At 42.5% G+C, this 18,162-nt stretch overlaps 1 protein-coding gene across 1 annotated transcript in view; it reads left to right on the top strand.

The window, feature by feature from the left end:
* The window catches only part of LOC139408260 (F-actin-capping protein subunit alpha-2-like), a 55,918-nt gene that overhangs the window by 21,260 nt on the left and 16,496 nt on the right, over positions 1-18,162 (top strand). Inside the window, exons 2-4 of the mRNA XM_071151946.1 lie at positions 708-771; positions 15,171-15,222; positions 15,401-15,464. Coding sequence (XP_071008047.1) covers positions 708-771; positions 15,171-15,222; positions 15,401-15,464 — 180 coding nt within the window. The remainder of the gene's footprint in view (positions 1-707; positions 772-15,170; positions 15,223-15,400; positions 15,465-18,162) is intronic.

Below are 18,162 nucleotides of genomic sequence, written 5' to 3'. Positions count from 1 at the left end.
ACTCATTATGAGAATCGGTCTGCAGCTCGTGCATGAGAAGCTTTGGTGCTCAGCACACCACTGATGAGACGCGCGCGTGCGCACACACCTCCCTTTCCCAGCTTGTCAGTCCAGGGGGGTGGGGATGATGGACTAGCCAAACCAGTGAAGCCACATGCCAAGCCCTACACTGGCAGGGAGAGCGGGAGGGGTGTACTTCACTACTAGGCTTCTCAGCACATTTTCATGCCCTTATATGTTCACGAGCCACTCGAGGGAGGGGCTGCCCGCCCCTGGCTGTTAGTTTCACATATCGCCTCCAAACAGGAAGTGTTGTGGTGCAACTGAGTAGCGGCGGGCAGACAGAAGCTGGAGGCGACAACGTTATGAAGAGAGGGCAACTCTCTGGGTGTACAGTGGTTGAGAAGTGAGAATTGTGGTAGTAAACTCACTGTATTCGTCCATCATGATTTAGCCTCAATAACAGAAAAGACAGAGGGAGAGGAAAGTTGACCATAAATGGATGAAAACACATCTACCCAATGTTTTCCCCATGATATTCCCTGTGCTGGTCCTGATGTTTGTGTTGCTGACCTCACCAGTCTCCAGACCTGAGATCTCAAAGCTTCGGAGGAAAATGTTGCCTGTGTGACTCACTGATCTCAGAGATTTGTGTTGGTACTAAGCCTACCCTTGCATTTCTGACGTGTGTTTCTTTGTTTTTGCAGGTACGCATAGCAGCAAACTTTGTCATCCACGCCCCACCAGGAGAGTTCAATGAAGTTTTCAACGGTAAGCTTTTGTGTGTAGCCTCTTTTTTTGGGGGGGGGATGCGTGTGTATTGACCAAAGCCAGGAGCAGGGGATCACAACTCGCACTTTAGGTAGTAAGCTGTAGCGAGTATTTCTCACTAGAGATGTTATGACACAGATAATTCCTCAGCACCTTGAAACCACACACTACAGAGCAGAGCACTCACACATAGAGCCTTCTCTCTTAGCATCTAGCTAACACCCACACCTACAGAGCCTTCTCTCTTAGCATCTAGCTAACACCCACTCATACAGAGCCTTCTCTCTTAGCATCTAGCTAACACCCACGCATACAGAGCCTTCTCTCTTAGCATCTAGCTAACACCCACACATGTAAGCTTCTTAACTATCAGCTCTGAAAGAGAAGTGAGTCTTGTTTTTGAAAATGTTATTTAACCTTTATTTAACTAGGCAAGTCAGTTGAGAACAAATTGTTATTTACAATGACGGCCTACCAAAAGGCAAAAGGCCTGCTGCGGGGAAGGGGGCAAGAGAGGCACAACACTACATAAAGAGAGACCTAAAGACAACAACATAACAAGGCAGCAACGCATGACAACAAAGCATGGTAGCAACACAACATGGTAGCAGCACAAAACATGGTGCAATCATTTTTGGGAAAAGACAAGAAGGTAGAGACAACAATACATTAGAGATTGACCGATTAATCGGAATGGCTGATTTAATTAGTGCTGATTTCAAGTTTTCATAACAATCGGAAATCGGTATTTTGGGGTGCCGATTTTTTTAAAATATTTATTTTATACCTAATATTATATACCTTATATTTAACTAGGCAAGTCTGTTAACCTCTTACAGCTCCCCCCCTACTTTGTGAAATTTCCGCCTGAAGACATACCCAAATCTAACAGCCTGTAGCTCAGGCACAGAAACAAGGATATGCATATTCTTGGTACCATTTGAAAGAAAACACTGAAGTTTGTGTAAATGTGAATTGAATGTAGGAGAATAACACACAATAGATCTGGTTTTGTTTTTTTTCATTGTTTTATCTTTAAAATGAACAAGATAAAACAAACATTCAGATAGGATGATGGACACTTTCAGTGAAAAATATACGAGGGCAACAGTAAATAAATGAGAGAAAGAGAATGTTTTTTTAATTTTTTTATTGATTTAAAAAATATATATATTTACAAAATAACATGGGTAACTATTTACACACTTTCAATATTTGGAAGACCCTAAGTCCTCTATCAAATCTATTTATATAGCCCCAGCCTAAAAGCCCAAATGGCAAGCAATGCAGGTGTAGAAGCACGGTGGCTAGGAAAAACTCCCTAGTAAGGCAAAAACCTAGGAAGAAACCTAGAGAGGAACCAGGCTATGAGGGGTGGCCAGTCCTCTTCTGGCTGTGCCGGGTGGAGATCACAGTGGTTGTAGAGGGTGCAACAGGACAGCACCTCGAGTAAAAGTGAACAGTTTAGGGTTCCATAGCCGAAGGCAGAACAGTTGAAACTGGAACAGCGGCAAGGCCAGGTGGACTGGGGACAGCAAGGAGTCATCATGCCAGGTAGTCCTGACGCATGGTCCTAGGGCTCAGGTCCTCCGAGAGAGAGAAAGAGAGAATTAGAGAGAGCATACTTAAATTCACACAGGACACCGGATAAGACTCCCATTCGGAGTCAGTGTCACTGAAAGAAAATGTTCAGTTAGAATAGTTTCACATATGAGCTCTGTATCAACAGGTATAATAAACAGATATATGGCGAGAGTTGAAGGTTGAATATATTAGGTTTAATATATTATTATATTATAATTACCTGCTAGATCTACTGTCTCTTTTATATTATGGCATTTCAGCATGTTTATATATTGCTTCTAAATTTGAAAAAAATCACAATATTTTATATTATTAATTTCAAACAAGGGCATTAGCATGATAAGAACTTACCAGTCCAAAACGATGTCCTCTCACTAAATGAAGCGTCCTACAACAATCTCTGTCTCACCTTCCCAATCAATGTATTCTAAAATGTTGTGTACATCTGTATATCTAGACTTAGATTTAGCTTTCCCTGACTTAGTCGTCATAATGATTGATATATAAACAGCTGAATCTGCGCGTTCACCAAACACTGCAGTGCGTAATATGCGTCGCTTCTTCCGGTATGAAACTTAAATAGCGAATGACTCACTTTACGCTGAAGCTTACTACATGGGTTGGTCTTGCAACACATAAACATGGCGTATTTCCGTTTAGCTCAGCTCATTGGCTATCTACCCAGCTAGATTTCAAGACGATCAGTGGTCATTGGGTTAAAAGACAGTCAATCAACGAAACAGCGGGCAAATCATTGGTGCACAATGATGTCATGACTTGTTGTCTTCAAATCGGTTTCTTTCAGTCAATATGTCCCGCGAAATGGCCCATCAGGTTTAATTGTGTTACAAACAAACCAGTTGATTGCAGTGAAACCAAACATGACTGGAAAAGTCACGTTCTATGTGGGTTATTTACCTGGAATGTGTCGTCGAAAATGGAACGAGACGGAATTCACGACACAAGCGGTTCACCGCTTTTTAAATCTGACAACGCAGTTGGATTAGCAAGATTCTAGGCTTTCGATACATGTGAGACACTTGTATTTTCATGAGTGTTTAATATGACTATTTATGTAGCGATCACCGTATGTTGTGGAATTTCAGCCCGCGAGCGGGTTCCGTGCGCAGAGAGATTAAGAACACGTTCTTATTTTCAATGACGGCCTAGGAACGGTGGGTTTAACTGCCTTGTTCAGGGGCAGAGCGACAGATTTTCACCTTACAGTTAACTAATCCAACGCTATAACCGCATGCCTCTTGTTGCACTCCACGAGGAGCCTGCCTGTTACGCGAATGCAGTAAGCCAAGGTAAGTTGCTAGCTAGCATTAAACTTATCTTAAAAAAACAATCAATCATAATCACTAGTCATAACTACACATGGTTGATGACATTACTAGTTTATCTAGCGTGTCCTGCGTTGCATAAAATCGATGCAACGCTGGGGGATGATTTAACAAAAGCGCAATTGCGAAAAAAGCACAATCGTTGGATGACTACCTAACCATAAACACCCATGCCTTTCTTAAAATCAATACACAGAAGTGTATATTTTTAAACCTGCATATTTAGCTAAAATAAATCCAGGTTCGCAAGGCAATATTAACCAGGTTAAATTGTGTCACTTCTCTTGCACGCAGAGTCATTGTATATGCAACAGTTTGGGCAGCCTGGCTCATTGCGAACTAATTTGCCAGAAGTTTATGTAATTATGACATAACATTGAAGGTTGTGCAATGTAACAAGAATATTTAGACTTAGGGATGCCACCCGTTAGATAAAATACCGAACGGTTCCGTATTTCACTGAAATAATAAACGTTTTGTTTTCTAAATGATAGTTTCCGGATTCGACCATATTAATGACCAAAGGCTCGTATTTCTGTGTTATGTTATAATTAAGTCTATGATTTGATAGAGCAGTTTTGACTGAGCGATGGTAGGCAGCAGCAGGCTCGTAAGCATTCATTCAAACAGCACTTTCATGAGTTTTGCCAGCAGCTCTTCGACTTCAAACCTATCAGCCTCATGGCTGGTGTAACTGATGTGAAATGGCTAGCTAGTTAGCTGTGTGTGCGCTAATAGCGTTTCAAACGTCACTTGCCCTGAGACTTGGAGTAGTTGTTCCCCATGCTCTGCATGGGTAACGCTGCTTCGAGTGTGGTTGTTGTCGATTATGTTCCTGGTTCGAGCTCAGGTAGGGGCAAGAAGAGGGACGGAAGCTATACTGTTACACTGGCAATACTATAGTGCCTATAAGAACATCCAATAGTCAAAGGTATATGAAATACAAATGGTATAGAGAGAAATAGTCCTATAAATACTATATTAACTACAACCTAAAACCTCTTACCTTGGAATATTGAAGTCTCATGTTAAAAGGATCCACCAACTTTCATATGTTCTGAACAAGGACCTCAAACGTTAGCTTTTTTACATGGCACATATTGTACTTTTACTTTTCCAACACTTTGTTTTTGCATTATTTAAACCAAATTGAACAGGTTTCATTATTTATTTGAGGTTAAATTGATTTTTATTTATGTATTATATTAAGTTAAAATAAGGGTTCATTCACTATTGCTGTAATTGTCATTATTACATATAAATAAATAAATATCGGCCGATTTAATCGGTATCTGCTTTTTTTGGTCCTCCAATTATCGGTATCGGCGTTGAAAAATCATAATCGGTCGACCTCTACAATACATCATACAAAGCAGCCATAACTGTCAGTAAGTGTTCATGATTGAATCTTTGAATGAAGAGATTTGAGATAAAACTGTCCAGTTTGAGTGATTGTTGCAGCTCGTTCCAGTCGTTAGCTGCAGTAAACTGAAAAGAGGAGCGACCCAGGGATGTGTGCGCTTTGGGGACCTTTAACAGAATGTGACTGGCAGAATGGGTGTTGTATGTGGAGAATGAGGGCTGCAGTAGATATCTCAGATAGGGGGGAGTGAGGCCTAAGAGGGTTTTATAAATAAGCATCAACCAGTGGGTCTGGAATGGTCTACCATATCAAAAGCTTTGGCCAGGTCAATAAAAATAGCAGCACAATATTGCTTAGAATCAAGGGCAATGGTGACATTGAGGAACTTTTAAAGTTGCAGTGACACATTCATAACCTGAGCGGAAACCAGATTGCATACCAGAGAGAATACTATAGACATCAAGAAAGCCAGTCAGTTGATTATTGACAAGTTTTTACAACACTTTTGATTAACAGGGCAAAATAGAAATAGGCCTGTAACAATTAGGATCAGCTTGATCTCCCCCTTTAAATAAAGGATGAACTGTGGCTGCCTTCCAAGCAATGGGAACCTCCCCAGAAAGGAGAGACGAGTTAAAAAGGTTTGAGATAGGCTTGGCGATGATAGGGGCAGCAACCTTAAAGAAGAAAGGGTCTAAACCATCTGACCCAGATGTTTTTTTGGGGGTGAAGTTTAAGGAGCTCCTTTAGCACCTTGGACTCAGTGACTGCTTGCAGAGAGAAACTTTGTAGCGGGGCAGGGGGAAAAAGGGAGAAGCATCAGGGATAGTCGCATTAGAAGGGGTGGGGGATGAGGAAATGTTGGATGGGCAAAGAGGCATGGCTGAGTCAAATAGGAATCCTGACTTAATGAAGTGGTGATTAAGGAGCTTGGCCATGTGCTTCTTGTCAGTAACAACCACATCATCAACATTAAGGGACATGGGCAGCTATGAGGAGGAGGGTTATTCTCCATGTCTTTAACCGTTTTCCAGAACTTCCTGGGGTTAGACCCACCGAGAGAGAACTGCTCCTTAAAGTAACTAACTTTGGCCTTCCGGATAGCCTGAGTGCACTTATTTCTCATTTTCCTGAACGATAGCCAGTCAGCCTGCGTGTGCCGAGCCTTTCGCCAAATGCAATTATCGAGGTGGAATAACTCTGCAAGATCACAGTCGAACCAGGGGCTGAACCTGTTTTTTAATTCTCATTTTCTTTATGGGGACGTGTTTGTTAACAATACCACTGAAAATATCAAAAAAGAAGTTCCAAGCGTTTTCAACAGAGGAGATCAAGCTGATTCTATACCATTTTACAGAGGCCAGTTCATGAAGGAAGTTTTTTCACTGAGCATCCATTACGAACACAGGCTGTAAAACAGTGATCACTAAGGTCATTACAGAAAACACCAGACTGATACCTAATCAGGATTATTTGTGAGGATAACATCGAGGAGAGTAGCCTTTTCTGGGTGTTTGGAGTCATACCTTGTGGGATTGGTAATAATCTGAGAAAGATTTAGGGAGTCCCATTGCTTTAGGACTTGGTCAGGTGGTTTAAGCATGTCCCAGTTTAGGTCACCTAGCAGGACAAATTCAGACTTAGTGTAAGGGGCCAGGAGAGAGCTTAGGGCAGGTAGCGTACAGGCCGGTGCTGATGGAGGACGATTGCACCCAGCAAGTCAACAAAGGTATTTGAAAGCTTAAAACCAGCAAATCAAATTGTTTGGGGACAGACTTGGTAGAGACAACCGAGCACTGAAGGTGATCCTTGGTAAAGATTGCCACTCCCCCACCTTTTGTAAGATCTGTCTTGACGAAAAAGGTTATAACCAGAAAGGTTAACCTTTCTAGGACACACCGCTAGCGCAACCCCTCGACAACATTTCGCTGAAAAGGCAGCGTGCGAAATTCAAAAATATTTTTTTCAGAAATATTTAACTTTCACACATTTACAAGTCCAATACAGCAAATGAAAGATTAACAAGATGTTTATCTACCCATCGTGTCAGATAAAAATAAAAATAAAATAATGCTTTACAGCGAGAACACAACATGATTGTAAGATCACCGCAAAGTCCAATAAACATACAGCCATTTTCCCAATCAAAGATAGGAGTCACAAAAAAACTGTCAGATTTCAAAAAGCATACCATGCAATAATCTGAGACGGTGCTCAGATAGAAACAACATTTCTCCGCTATGTTGGAGTCAACAAAAATACGAAATTACATGATAAATATTCCCTTACCTTTGATCTGCATTCGCGTAACAGGCAGGCTCCTCGTGGAGTGCAACAAGAGGCAGGTGTTTATAGCGTTGGATTAGTTAACTGTAAGGTTGCAAGATTGGATCCCTCGAGCTGACAAGGAGAAAATCTGTAGTTCTGCCCCTGAACAAGTGTTCTTAACTGACTTGCGTAGTTAAAGGTATAACATTTTATTTTTAAATCGGCACCCAAAAATACAGATTTCCGATTATTATGAAAACTTGAAATCGGCCCTAATTAAATCGGCCCTAATTAAGTGGTCGATCTCTAGTAACCAATAGAGTCAGATTCCCGAGTGTGGGAACAAACCGTCTGTCCCACGGTAAAGAACGTTTGTAGTCAACAAAGTATACAGGAGTCACGAGGCAAATGGCAAAATAGCCTGATGCACAAGAAAGAAAAAAATATATAACGACTTTGGGCTAGCCATTGTAAGTTCAGAGTCACTCGCCCCGACAGTGCGTGTGTGCTGGAGGCGAGCGATTAGCTCGGGAGAGATAGATGAGTATGGTGGAGGTACCTTTACCAGACAGGGAGACAGGGCAGATGGTGAACAGATCGCCAGGTGAAATACAAACAGCAGTGCAGCAGATAATGGGAGTAGGTTTGTTTCACACCCACTTGGAAGAAGCTTTTATTTCTAGGGGCAGATATCTTGTAGAAAATGCCAGTGAACGGTCTTTGAACAGAGAGAGGACGCTGCAATGGTAGATGTGCAGAAGATGAATGTGCAAGTAGAGATACTCGGGTGCAACGGAGCAAGATAAATAAATACAGTATGGGGATGAGGTAGATAGATGGGCTATGTACAGTTGCAGTGATCTGTGAGCTGCTCTGACAGCTGGTGCTTAAAGCTAGTGAGGGAGATATGAGTCTCCAGCTTCAGAGATCTTTGCAGTTCGTTCCAGTCATTGGCAGCAGAGAACTGGAAGGAAAGGCGGCCAAAGGAGGAATTGGCTTTGGGGGTGACCAGTGAGATATACCTGCTGGAGCGCGTGCTACGAGTGGGTGCTGCTATGGTGACCAGTGAGCTGAGATAAGGCGGGGCTTTACCTAGCAGAGACTTGTAGATAACCTGTAGCCAGTGGGTTTGGTGACGAGTATGAAGCGAGGGCCAACCAATGAGAGCGTACAGGTCGCAGTGGTGGGTAGTGTATGGGGCTTTGGCGACAAAACGGATGGCACTGTGATAGACTGCATCCAATTTGTTGAGTAGAGTGTTGGAGGCTATTTTATAGATGACATCACCGAAGTCGAGGATCGGTAGGATGGTCAGTTTTACAAGGGTATATTTGGCAGCATGAGTGAAGGATGCTTTGTTGCAATATAGGAAGCCGATTTTATTTTGGATTGGAGATGTGAGTCTGGAAGGAGAGTTTACAGTCTAACAATACACCTAGGCACTGTGATTAAACAGACTCTCATGATGACTGGCACAGGAAAGGAAGACCCAGAGTTACCTCTGCTGCAGAGAATAAGTTAATTTAGAGTTACCAGCCTCAGAAACTGCAGCCCAAATAAATGCTTCATAGAGTTAAAGTGACACACATCTCAATATCAACTGTTCAGAGGAGACTGTGTGAATCAGGTCTTCATGGTTGAAGTGCTGCAAAGAAATCACTACTGAAGGACCAATAAGAAGAGACTTGCTTAGGCCAAGAAACACGAGTAATGGACATTAGACCGGTGGAAATCTGTCCTTTTGGTCTGATGAGTCTAAATAAAAAATAAAAAATTGGTTCCAACCGCCGTGTCGTTGTGAGCCGCAGAGTTGGTGAACGACTGATCTCCATATGTGTGGTTCCCACCTTGAAGCATGGAGGAGGAGGTATTATGGTGTGGCAGTGTCACCAGCAAAGCACCGTCTGTGATTTATTTAGAATTCAAGGCACACTTAACCAGCATGGCTCCCACAGCATTCTGCAGCGCTACGCCATCTCATCTGGTTTGCGCTTAGTCCCACAAATTTTTTTTCAACTGGAAAATTTCTCCCAAAACCCACCTCCAGACTGTGTAAGGGCTATTTGACCAAGATGGAGAGTGCTGCATCAGAGGATCTGGCCTCCATAATATCCCAATTGAGATGGTTTGGGATGAGTTGGACCGCAGTGTGAAGGAAAAGCAGCTAACAAGTGCTCAGCATATGTGGGAACTCCTTCAAGACTGTTGGAAAAGCATTCCTCATGAAGCTGGTTGAGAGAATGCCAAAATTATGCAAAACTGTCGTCAAATCAAAGGGTGGCTGCTTTGAAGAATCTCAAATATAAAATATATTTTGATTTAACACTTTTTTTTGGTGACACATGATTCCATATGTGTTTTCATTGTTTTGATGTCTTCACTGTTATTCTACATTGTAGAGAAATCGTAAAAATAAAGAGAAACCCTTGACTGAGTAGATGTGTCCAACCTTATGACTGGTACTGTAAGTATTCACACCCTTTGCTATGAGACTCGAAATTGAACTCCGTGCATCCTATTTCCATTGATCATCCTAGAGATGTTTCTACAACTTGATTGGAATCCAGCTCTGGTAAATTCAATAGCTTGGACATCATTTGCAAAGGCACACACCTGTCTGTATAAGGTCCCTTAGCTGAAAGTGCATGTCAGAGCAAAAACCAAGTCATGAGATCGAAGGATTTGTTCATAGAGGAACAGACCTGGAGAAGGGTACCAAAACATTTCTAAATGTCCAAGAACACAGTGGCCTCCATCATTCATAAATGGAAGAAGATTGGACACCACCACCACAATCTGGGGAGAAGAGCCTTGGTCAGGGAGGTGACCAAGAACCCGATGGTCACTGACAGAGCTCCAGAGTTCCTCTGTGGAGATGGGAGAACCTTCCAGAAGGACAACCATCTCTGCAGCAGTCCACCAATCAGGCCTTTTATGGTAGTGGCCAGACGGAAGCCACTCCTCAGTAAAAGGTAAATGACAGCCCGCTTGGAATTTGCCAAAAGTCACCTAGACTCTCAGACCATGAGAAACAAGATTCTCAAGTGTCGACAGCCTGCGCAAAAAAAAAACAAAGCCGAGCTCGTGACTGTTTCAAATCATCATTAGTCGTGTCATGCAGCCTTAGAATGTATGAAAAATCAAAACCTATAGTCCACCATTTGTATCACAGCTGAAGTTACATTGCTCAAAATTAAAGCATATTGGAGGACCTGTTTCTTTAACTGCTCAACACAATTAGTGAGTGTGGTGGTGAGTGTGCACACTTCCTGAAATTGTTTGGAGAAAATATATTTTCTAAGCTAATCTCTTCTGCTAATTTGAATGAATGTAGCCCACAGACATATGGCATAGCCAAATCAGGGCCTAATAAAAGGACAACTTGGAGTATGCTTTTCTGTTGTTTAAAAAAAAATAGACTGCATTTTCTTCATACCTGTCTTAAAATAAGGGATTTATTGTGATTGTGTATGCTATATTACACAGATGTATTTGCGTGGAAGCAAGGAGATGCTAAATCTGTTTTTTTGTTAAATGGTCAACTATCGTGAGACCGGCAGTTATTTGCTTGACAGTCACCGACTGACACAATTTCATGACCGCCACAGCCCTAGTCATCACCAAGCCAGACTGGGTCATACAGTCAGTAGGGCAGCTCTTCCTCACTGAGGCCTCAGCCCAGTGCATATGAACACACACATGCTGGTGGAGGGACAAAGACCCAGGGACTAATTAGCACACTAGCTTGGTTTCCATCCAGTTGACAACAGATTTTATGCAAATATTCTAAAATCTGCATAAAAACAATATTCCCACCAGAGATTGTTCCATCAAATTGAATTGCTGCAGATTTAAAGGCTGTGAGTGATGACGGTGCACATAAAAATACGTTTTGCGGTTAAATCCACTGTACCAAATAAAACTGAAATGGGTTTGCATCACATTTTCAGCTCTAGTGATGGGTTTTCTCAATTTATTTTGCATTATATAGTGAGTCTACCCATGCTGGTGTTGGCACATGCTCTCTAGCCAACAGCACTCACTATCTGCGGATCTCCTACATGATGAGAATATTATGGAGAAAAAAAATTCCAACGGCAGCCAAGCATCGATTATCATGTCACCAGAATAAGACCCTAGATATATATTGTAAAGAGCATCAAGCTCATCACCTTGTACTTTTAACACCCTGTGACGTTCATAACTTATTTCATCTGTAGTTGAATAAACTGCATGCTTTCTCAACAAGTCATAGTGGGAGAACCACACTACATGTCATCGTGTGACTCAACGTTTAATTCGATATGATGGTTATGTTAATGTTTATGCATAAAAGCAGTTCCGTTGACATTTCTCGCATAGTTCATTTTACTGACACAAGATCTCACCTTGTCTAGCGGATTTTGTTTTGTCGACATTTGGAAAGTTGACTGAAATATGTTCTGTTTCCATCAGGCCTATCATGACATCTTTTTTTCTTTTTTTTATCGGACATGTACTTTACTCACATAAAAAGGTTGGAATGAAACCTGGTTATTGACACACACACAGTAACACTAAAGCATGAAATACACAGAGAATCTCACTGCTGACAGACTGATGCTGATAGGTACTCCTATTGGGAGGCCGTTCCTGTTCTTTTGTTCTAGCAAGCGGTACCTGCTACGTGCCGACCCCGGTAGCGACGAACCTATCGTTTCTACTTGTAGAATGGCAATGCTCGTCAGAGGCCAACAACTTGACTTTGAGCCAGTCAGAAAGCACAAACCCCCACATGGGGGAACCAACAGGAATGACAACAGAAAGGAAGGAAAGAGGGCATTTTCTCTGTACAGCCACAGATTAGCCAGTCACACTTCATATGCAATGGTAGCTAGCTAAGTGCACAGACGCAATGCACACAACGCTAAATACTTCCTCCAAGCTAGCTAAACACTGTAGCTAGTATTGACATTATAATTAGTGGATTAGCTAGTTTCCATGAAACAGCTGCCTGTGTTAGTGCCTGTAACTAGCTATGTTGGGCTAGCTAGCGAATATGCTATGTTATTGGGCTAGCTAAACATTTGGATGTGGATTGGCACTGGCACTATGGGTTTATGGAGAGTACATTTGATTGTTTCTTTGTTATCTATCTTTGGTCATCTGGCTAGTATCAACAAGGGCCTTCTACAAAATAGCAACATTTAGCGCAGCTAGCTAATGATGGGGGTCATGATAGGGGCTGCACCAAATGATTGATGTATTATAATAATTGATTATGCTTATATTGTTAATAGAAGGGGAAGGGCTATAAGACCCACTACATTTATAGGGTCCTGGACTAGATTAGATATATATATATATATATATATATATAGCTAGCTAAAGGTTTAATATTGTTCCACAGTTCTTTTCTCGTCTCTGCCTCTTATATTGAAACGGTCTGAGAGATGTGAGTTATTGCAGTCAAAACAGGGTGTCTGTAAGAAAGCACCTCAAGACTAAAAGAGATTCATAGACACAGAACCCTGCAGGGGAGTGAAAGAGATGAGACTATACAATTACTGCTGAGCCCTTAGAAAACACTGGAACTATTGTCTCTCCTGCAAGTTTGTATAACTGTATATGCATGGGCTTGGTCTCATGAGTAGAAGGTGTTGACGTAGGCATTTACATCACTGCAAGCATATTAAATCAACTTGGACCCTTTCCTATTTTGCAGAACTTACTCGGAAACATCAAATCAAATGTATTTATATAGCCCTTTGTACATCAGCTGATATCTCAAAGTGCTGTACAGAAACCCAGCCTAAAACCCCAAACAGCAAGCAATGCAGGTGTAGAAGCACGGTGGCTAGGAAAATCTCCTTAGAAAGGCCAAAACCTAGGAAGAAACCTAGAGAGGAACCAGGCTATGAGGAGTGGCCAGTCCTCTTCTGGCTGTGCCGGGTGGAGATTATAACAGAACATGGCCAAGATGTTCAAATGTTCATAAATGACCGGCATGGTCAAATAATAATAATCACAGTAGTTGTCGAGGGTGCAGCAAGTCAACACCTCAGGAATAAATGTCAGTTGGCTTTTCATAGCCGATCATTGAGTGTCTCTACCGCTCCTGCTGTCTCTAGAGAGTTGAAAACAGCAGGTCTGGGACAGGTAGAACGTCCGGTGAACAGTTCCATAGCTGCAGGCAGAAGAGTTGAAACTGGAGCAGCAGCGCGGCCAGGTGGACTGGGGACAGCAAGGAGTCATCATGCCAGGTAGTCCTGAGGCATGGTCCTAGGGCTCAGGTCCTCCGAGAGAATTAGAGAGAGCATACTTAAACCATGCATGCTATGTTCTCATTGTCAACTTATGTCTGCAATTGCATTAATAAAAGTTTTTGATTGATTTACTTAAAGATATTGTCTGATTGCTGATTTCACCAATAAGCAAATGATTGACAAGGAACAAGGAACCTACACCAACACTACCTAGCTAACATTGGAATCTAGACCATAAGCAACACGAACATTAGGACTTCAAGGTCTTTGCTGTGTGAACACAAACGAGACCAACTGCCCACAGTGTTCAGAGGTGCTAAGTACTGTGTGCGGCAAACGTTAGACAATCCCTACCGGTGTGTCTGAACTTTAACACACTGCCTCTCTGTTACAAAGAGGCTCCCCTGTCACAGGACATGGGAGCCTCTTTTAAGCAGCTGACAGTGAGATGAGGTTGTGAAAAGAGGGGAGGAATTGAGAGGATAAGTGTGAGTTGGGGAGAGGGTTTAAAGATAATCTATTTATTGGATGGATTCTGAGGGCTGTGCGTGCGTATAATCCTGCCCCCATCATGATTAGCTTTGTCACTGAGGAGCGCTGGGGGGCTGTCTGCGCCTCCTTATCGCAGCCAAACACACACACTCCCCGCTACCAATGGGCCATCGCTTCTCCTTTCATCTCTTTTGATTTCACAGCCCTTTTCTTTGTGTCAGCTTGTCATGTCTTCTTTAACATCATTCTAAGTCTATCTTTCTCTCTCTGTTTCTAATGGTCTTGCGCTGTCTCTCTCTCTCTCTCTCTTGCGCTCTCTCTCTCTCTCTCTCTTGCGCTGTCTCTCTCTCTCTTGCGCTGTCTCTCTCTCTCTCTCTTGCGCTGTCTCTCTCTCTCTCTCTTGCGCTGTCTCTCTCTCTCTCTCTTGCGCTGTCTCTCTCTCTCTCTCTTGCGCTGTCTCTCTCTCTCTCTTGCGCTGTCTCTCTCTCTCTCTTGCGCTGTCTCTCTCTCTCTCTCTTGTGCTGTCTCTCTCTCTCTCTCTTGCGCTGTCTCTCTTGCGCTCTCTCTCTCTTGCGCTCTCTCTCTCTTGCGCTGTCTCTTGCGCTGTCTCTCGCGCTGTCTCTCTCTCTCTCTCTTGCGCTGTCTCTCTCTCTCTCTCTCTCTTGCGCTGTCTCTCTCTCTCTCTCTCTCTTGCGCTGTCTCTCTCTCTCTCTCTCTCTTGCGCTGTCTCTCTCTCTCTCTCTTGCGCTGTCTCTCTCTCTTGCGCTCTCTCTCTCTCTTGCGCTGTCTCTCTCTCTTGCGCTGTATCTCTCTCTCTCTCTTGCGCTGTATCGCTCTCTCTCTCTTGCGCTGTATCTCTCTCTCTCTCTTGCGCTGTCTCTCTCTCTCTCTCTTGCGCTGTCTCTCTCTCTCTTGCGCTGTCTCTGTCTCTCTCTCTTGCGCTGTCTCTCTCTCTCTCTCTTGCGCTGTCTGTCTCTCTCGCGCTCTGATTTGTCATTTTTAGCCCCATGCTAGGTGTGTGCACTTGTTTTTGTGTCAATCCTTCTGTGTGTTTGCTGTAGGTTTCTGAGCTCTGACATGTGGTTCTGTTCTTCCCCACAGATGTACGATTGCTGCTCAACAATGACAATCTTCTCAGGGAAGGCGCAGCGCAGTAAGTCGACACTCTTTACTGTCAAAGTGACTCATAGACTTGTGGTCAGTTGACGTCATAAACAATCTACTACATGGAGTGAATGTACTATTGACAACTGTGAAATAGTCATTTGTTTCTCCAGGAAATATTTGACTGCTGGCACTGATTTAAGCTTGTTTCTGTTTTGATTCTGTAGTGCTTTTGCACAGTACAACGTGGACCAGTTTACTCCGGTGAAAGTAGAGCAATATGAAGACCAGGTAGGCTACACCCATTGTCTTTAGTCAGATTGCAATTTTTCGCCTGTCAGTTGAGAGACGAGCGTCCCGTAGGAGTCAAGCCATCTGTCAGAATACAATGGTCTTCACCATGTCCTCTGGAAATGCAGAGAAACAAGACACTGTAGTCAGCCCCTCTAGAACCAATACCCTATGATGCTAGTGACTATTGACCTAAATCATTGGAAACAGAAATCGCTATAGGGATAAACAGCTCTGGTCATTTGGACTAGATGAATGAATGAGACCAGCCTTACGAATGTCTAAGTGGATGAACTGAATAATATTAGCCTTGTCTCATTGAAATTAATTGTGTTGTTTCTGTGTTTGCTATACAAACAATGAATTCCTCTTTTGGTACTATTCCAGTTCAGCATGATTGTGCTGTTGCCTAGGTAACGCTGTGATTCACTGATAAATGTTCTAGTTGGCACACTAGACTGAATGTCATGAATATAAGGAATGGGTGACACAACTCATATACACTGAACAAAAATATAAACGCAACCATTTCAAAGATTTTACTGAGGTACAGTTCATATAAGGAAATCAGTCGATTTGAAATCGATTCATTAGGCCCTAATCTATGGATTTCACATGACTGGGAATACTGCTGCGTCTGTTGGTCACAGATATAACTAATTTATTTTTTTAAAGCTAGATTTGTGGATCAGAAAACCAGTCAGTAACTGGTGTGACCACCATTTTACCTCATGCGTAACACTTCTCCTTCAGAGTTGTTCAGGCTGTTGATTGTGGCCTGTGGAATGTTGTCCCAGTCCTGCTCAAAGGCTGTGCAAAGTTGCTGATATTGTCAGGAACTGGAACACGCCGTTGTACACGTCGATCCAGAGCATCCCAAAACAGGCTCAATGGGTGATATGTCTGGTGAGTATGCAGACCATGGAAAAACTGGGACATTTTCAGCTTCCAGAAATTGTTTACAGATCCTTGCAAAATGGGGCTGTCGTGCATTATCATGCTGAAACATGAGGTGGATGGCGGTGGATGAATGGCACTACAATGGGCCTCAGGATCTCGTCACGGTGTCTCTGTGAATTCAAATTGCCGTCAATGAAATGCAATTGTGTTCATTGTCCTTAGCTTATGCTTGCCCATACCATAACCCCACCGCCACCATGGGGCACTCTGTTCACAATGTTGACATCAGCAAACCGCTCGCCCACACGACACCGGTACAGTTGAAACCGAGATTCATACGTGAAGAGCACACTTTCCAACATGCCAGTGGCCATCGAAGGAGAGCATTTGCCCACTGAAGTCGGTTATGATGCCGAACTGCATTCAGGTCAAGACCCCTGGTTCGGACGACGAGCATGCAGACTGTTTCTGACCGTTTGTGCAGAAATTCTTTGTTTCTGCAAACCAACAGTTTCATCAGCTGTCCGGGTAGCTGGTCTCAGATGATCCTGCAGCCGGGAAGAAGCCGGATGTGGAGATTCTGTGCTGGCGTGGTTACACGTACTGCCAAATTCTCAAAAACAACGTTGGAGGCGGCTTATGGTAGAGAAATGAACAGTTAATTCTCTGGCAACAGCTCTGGTGGACTTTCCTGCAGTCAGCATGCCAATTGCCCGCTCCCTCAAGTTGAGACGTCTGTGGTAGGGATGAATATTTTCCAGAAAATCTACCAAGTTTCAATACTGGGAATAATTCTTATTCATCACGAGAGTCCTGGGAAATACCGCAAAAATTGCAAGTGACCATTTAAAACCAAGATATGGTCACTCGGGTTCTCCCAAAATAAGATTGTCGGTGAGCCATATTGCCATCTTGGCTGTGCCACTATGTAAAGATTTCACAGTAAGTGAAACTGATATTTAGTAATGAGTGTGACGTTTAGCACCAATTATATTGTTGTGAATTGCAAAACAGGCCGTTCAAAATTCAGAGCTTTATCATGTTCCTCCAATTAATATGGCGCATTTCACCAGTAAGCCTAGGCTATCTCTACACAGAGCGCCCTCAGGAAGCACAGTGCGCATCCCTAGTAGGCCATTAGCTTTATCGAATCATACAAACCTTGTAACGGCAGTCAAACAACAGTCAAATGACCAAAGTAACCTCCAATGAATGACTGAATATATTCTATTTGGCAAAATTGAGATAATGATGACAGCGCATCCAGCTGAAGAACAACGGTTAGATAAGAGGAAATTGTTTAAATATCAAGGTATCTTAACTAGAGGTCGAACGATTTTATGATTTTTCGCACCGATACAGATTATTGGAGGACCAAAAAAAGCCGATACCGATTAATTGGCCTATATTTATATAATGACAATTACAACAATACTGAATGAACACTTTTATTTTCACTTAATATAATACGTAAATCAAATCAATTTGGTCTCAAATAAATGAAACTTGTTCAATTTGGTTTACATAAATGCAAAAACTGTGTTGCAATAGAAAGTAAAAGTGCAATATGTGCCATGTAAAAATGCTAACATTTAAGTTCCTTGCTCAGAACATGAGAACATATGAGAGAGAGCTGGTGGTTCCTTTTAACATGAGACTTAAATATTCCAAGGTAAGAGGTTTTAGGTTGTAGTTAATATAGTTTTTATAGGACTATTTCTCTCTATACCATATGTATTCCATATACCTTTGACTATTGGATGTTCTTATAGGCACTTTAGTATTGCCAGTGTAACGG

This window comes from Oncorhynchus clarkii, chromosome 1 (assembly GCF_045791955.1).
Source record: "Oncorhynchus clarkii lewisi isolate Uvic-CL-2024 chromosome 1, UVic_Ocla_1.0, whole genome shotgun sequence".
NCBI classification, from domain to species: domain Eukaryota; kingdom Metazoa; phylum Chordata; class Actinopteri; order Salmoniformes; family Salmonidae; genus Oncorhynchus; species Oncorhynchus clarkii.
The sequence above is the reverse complement of the archived record's forward strand: the minus strand, read 5'-3'. Positions and strand labels throughout refer to the sequence as shown.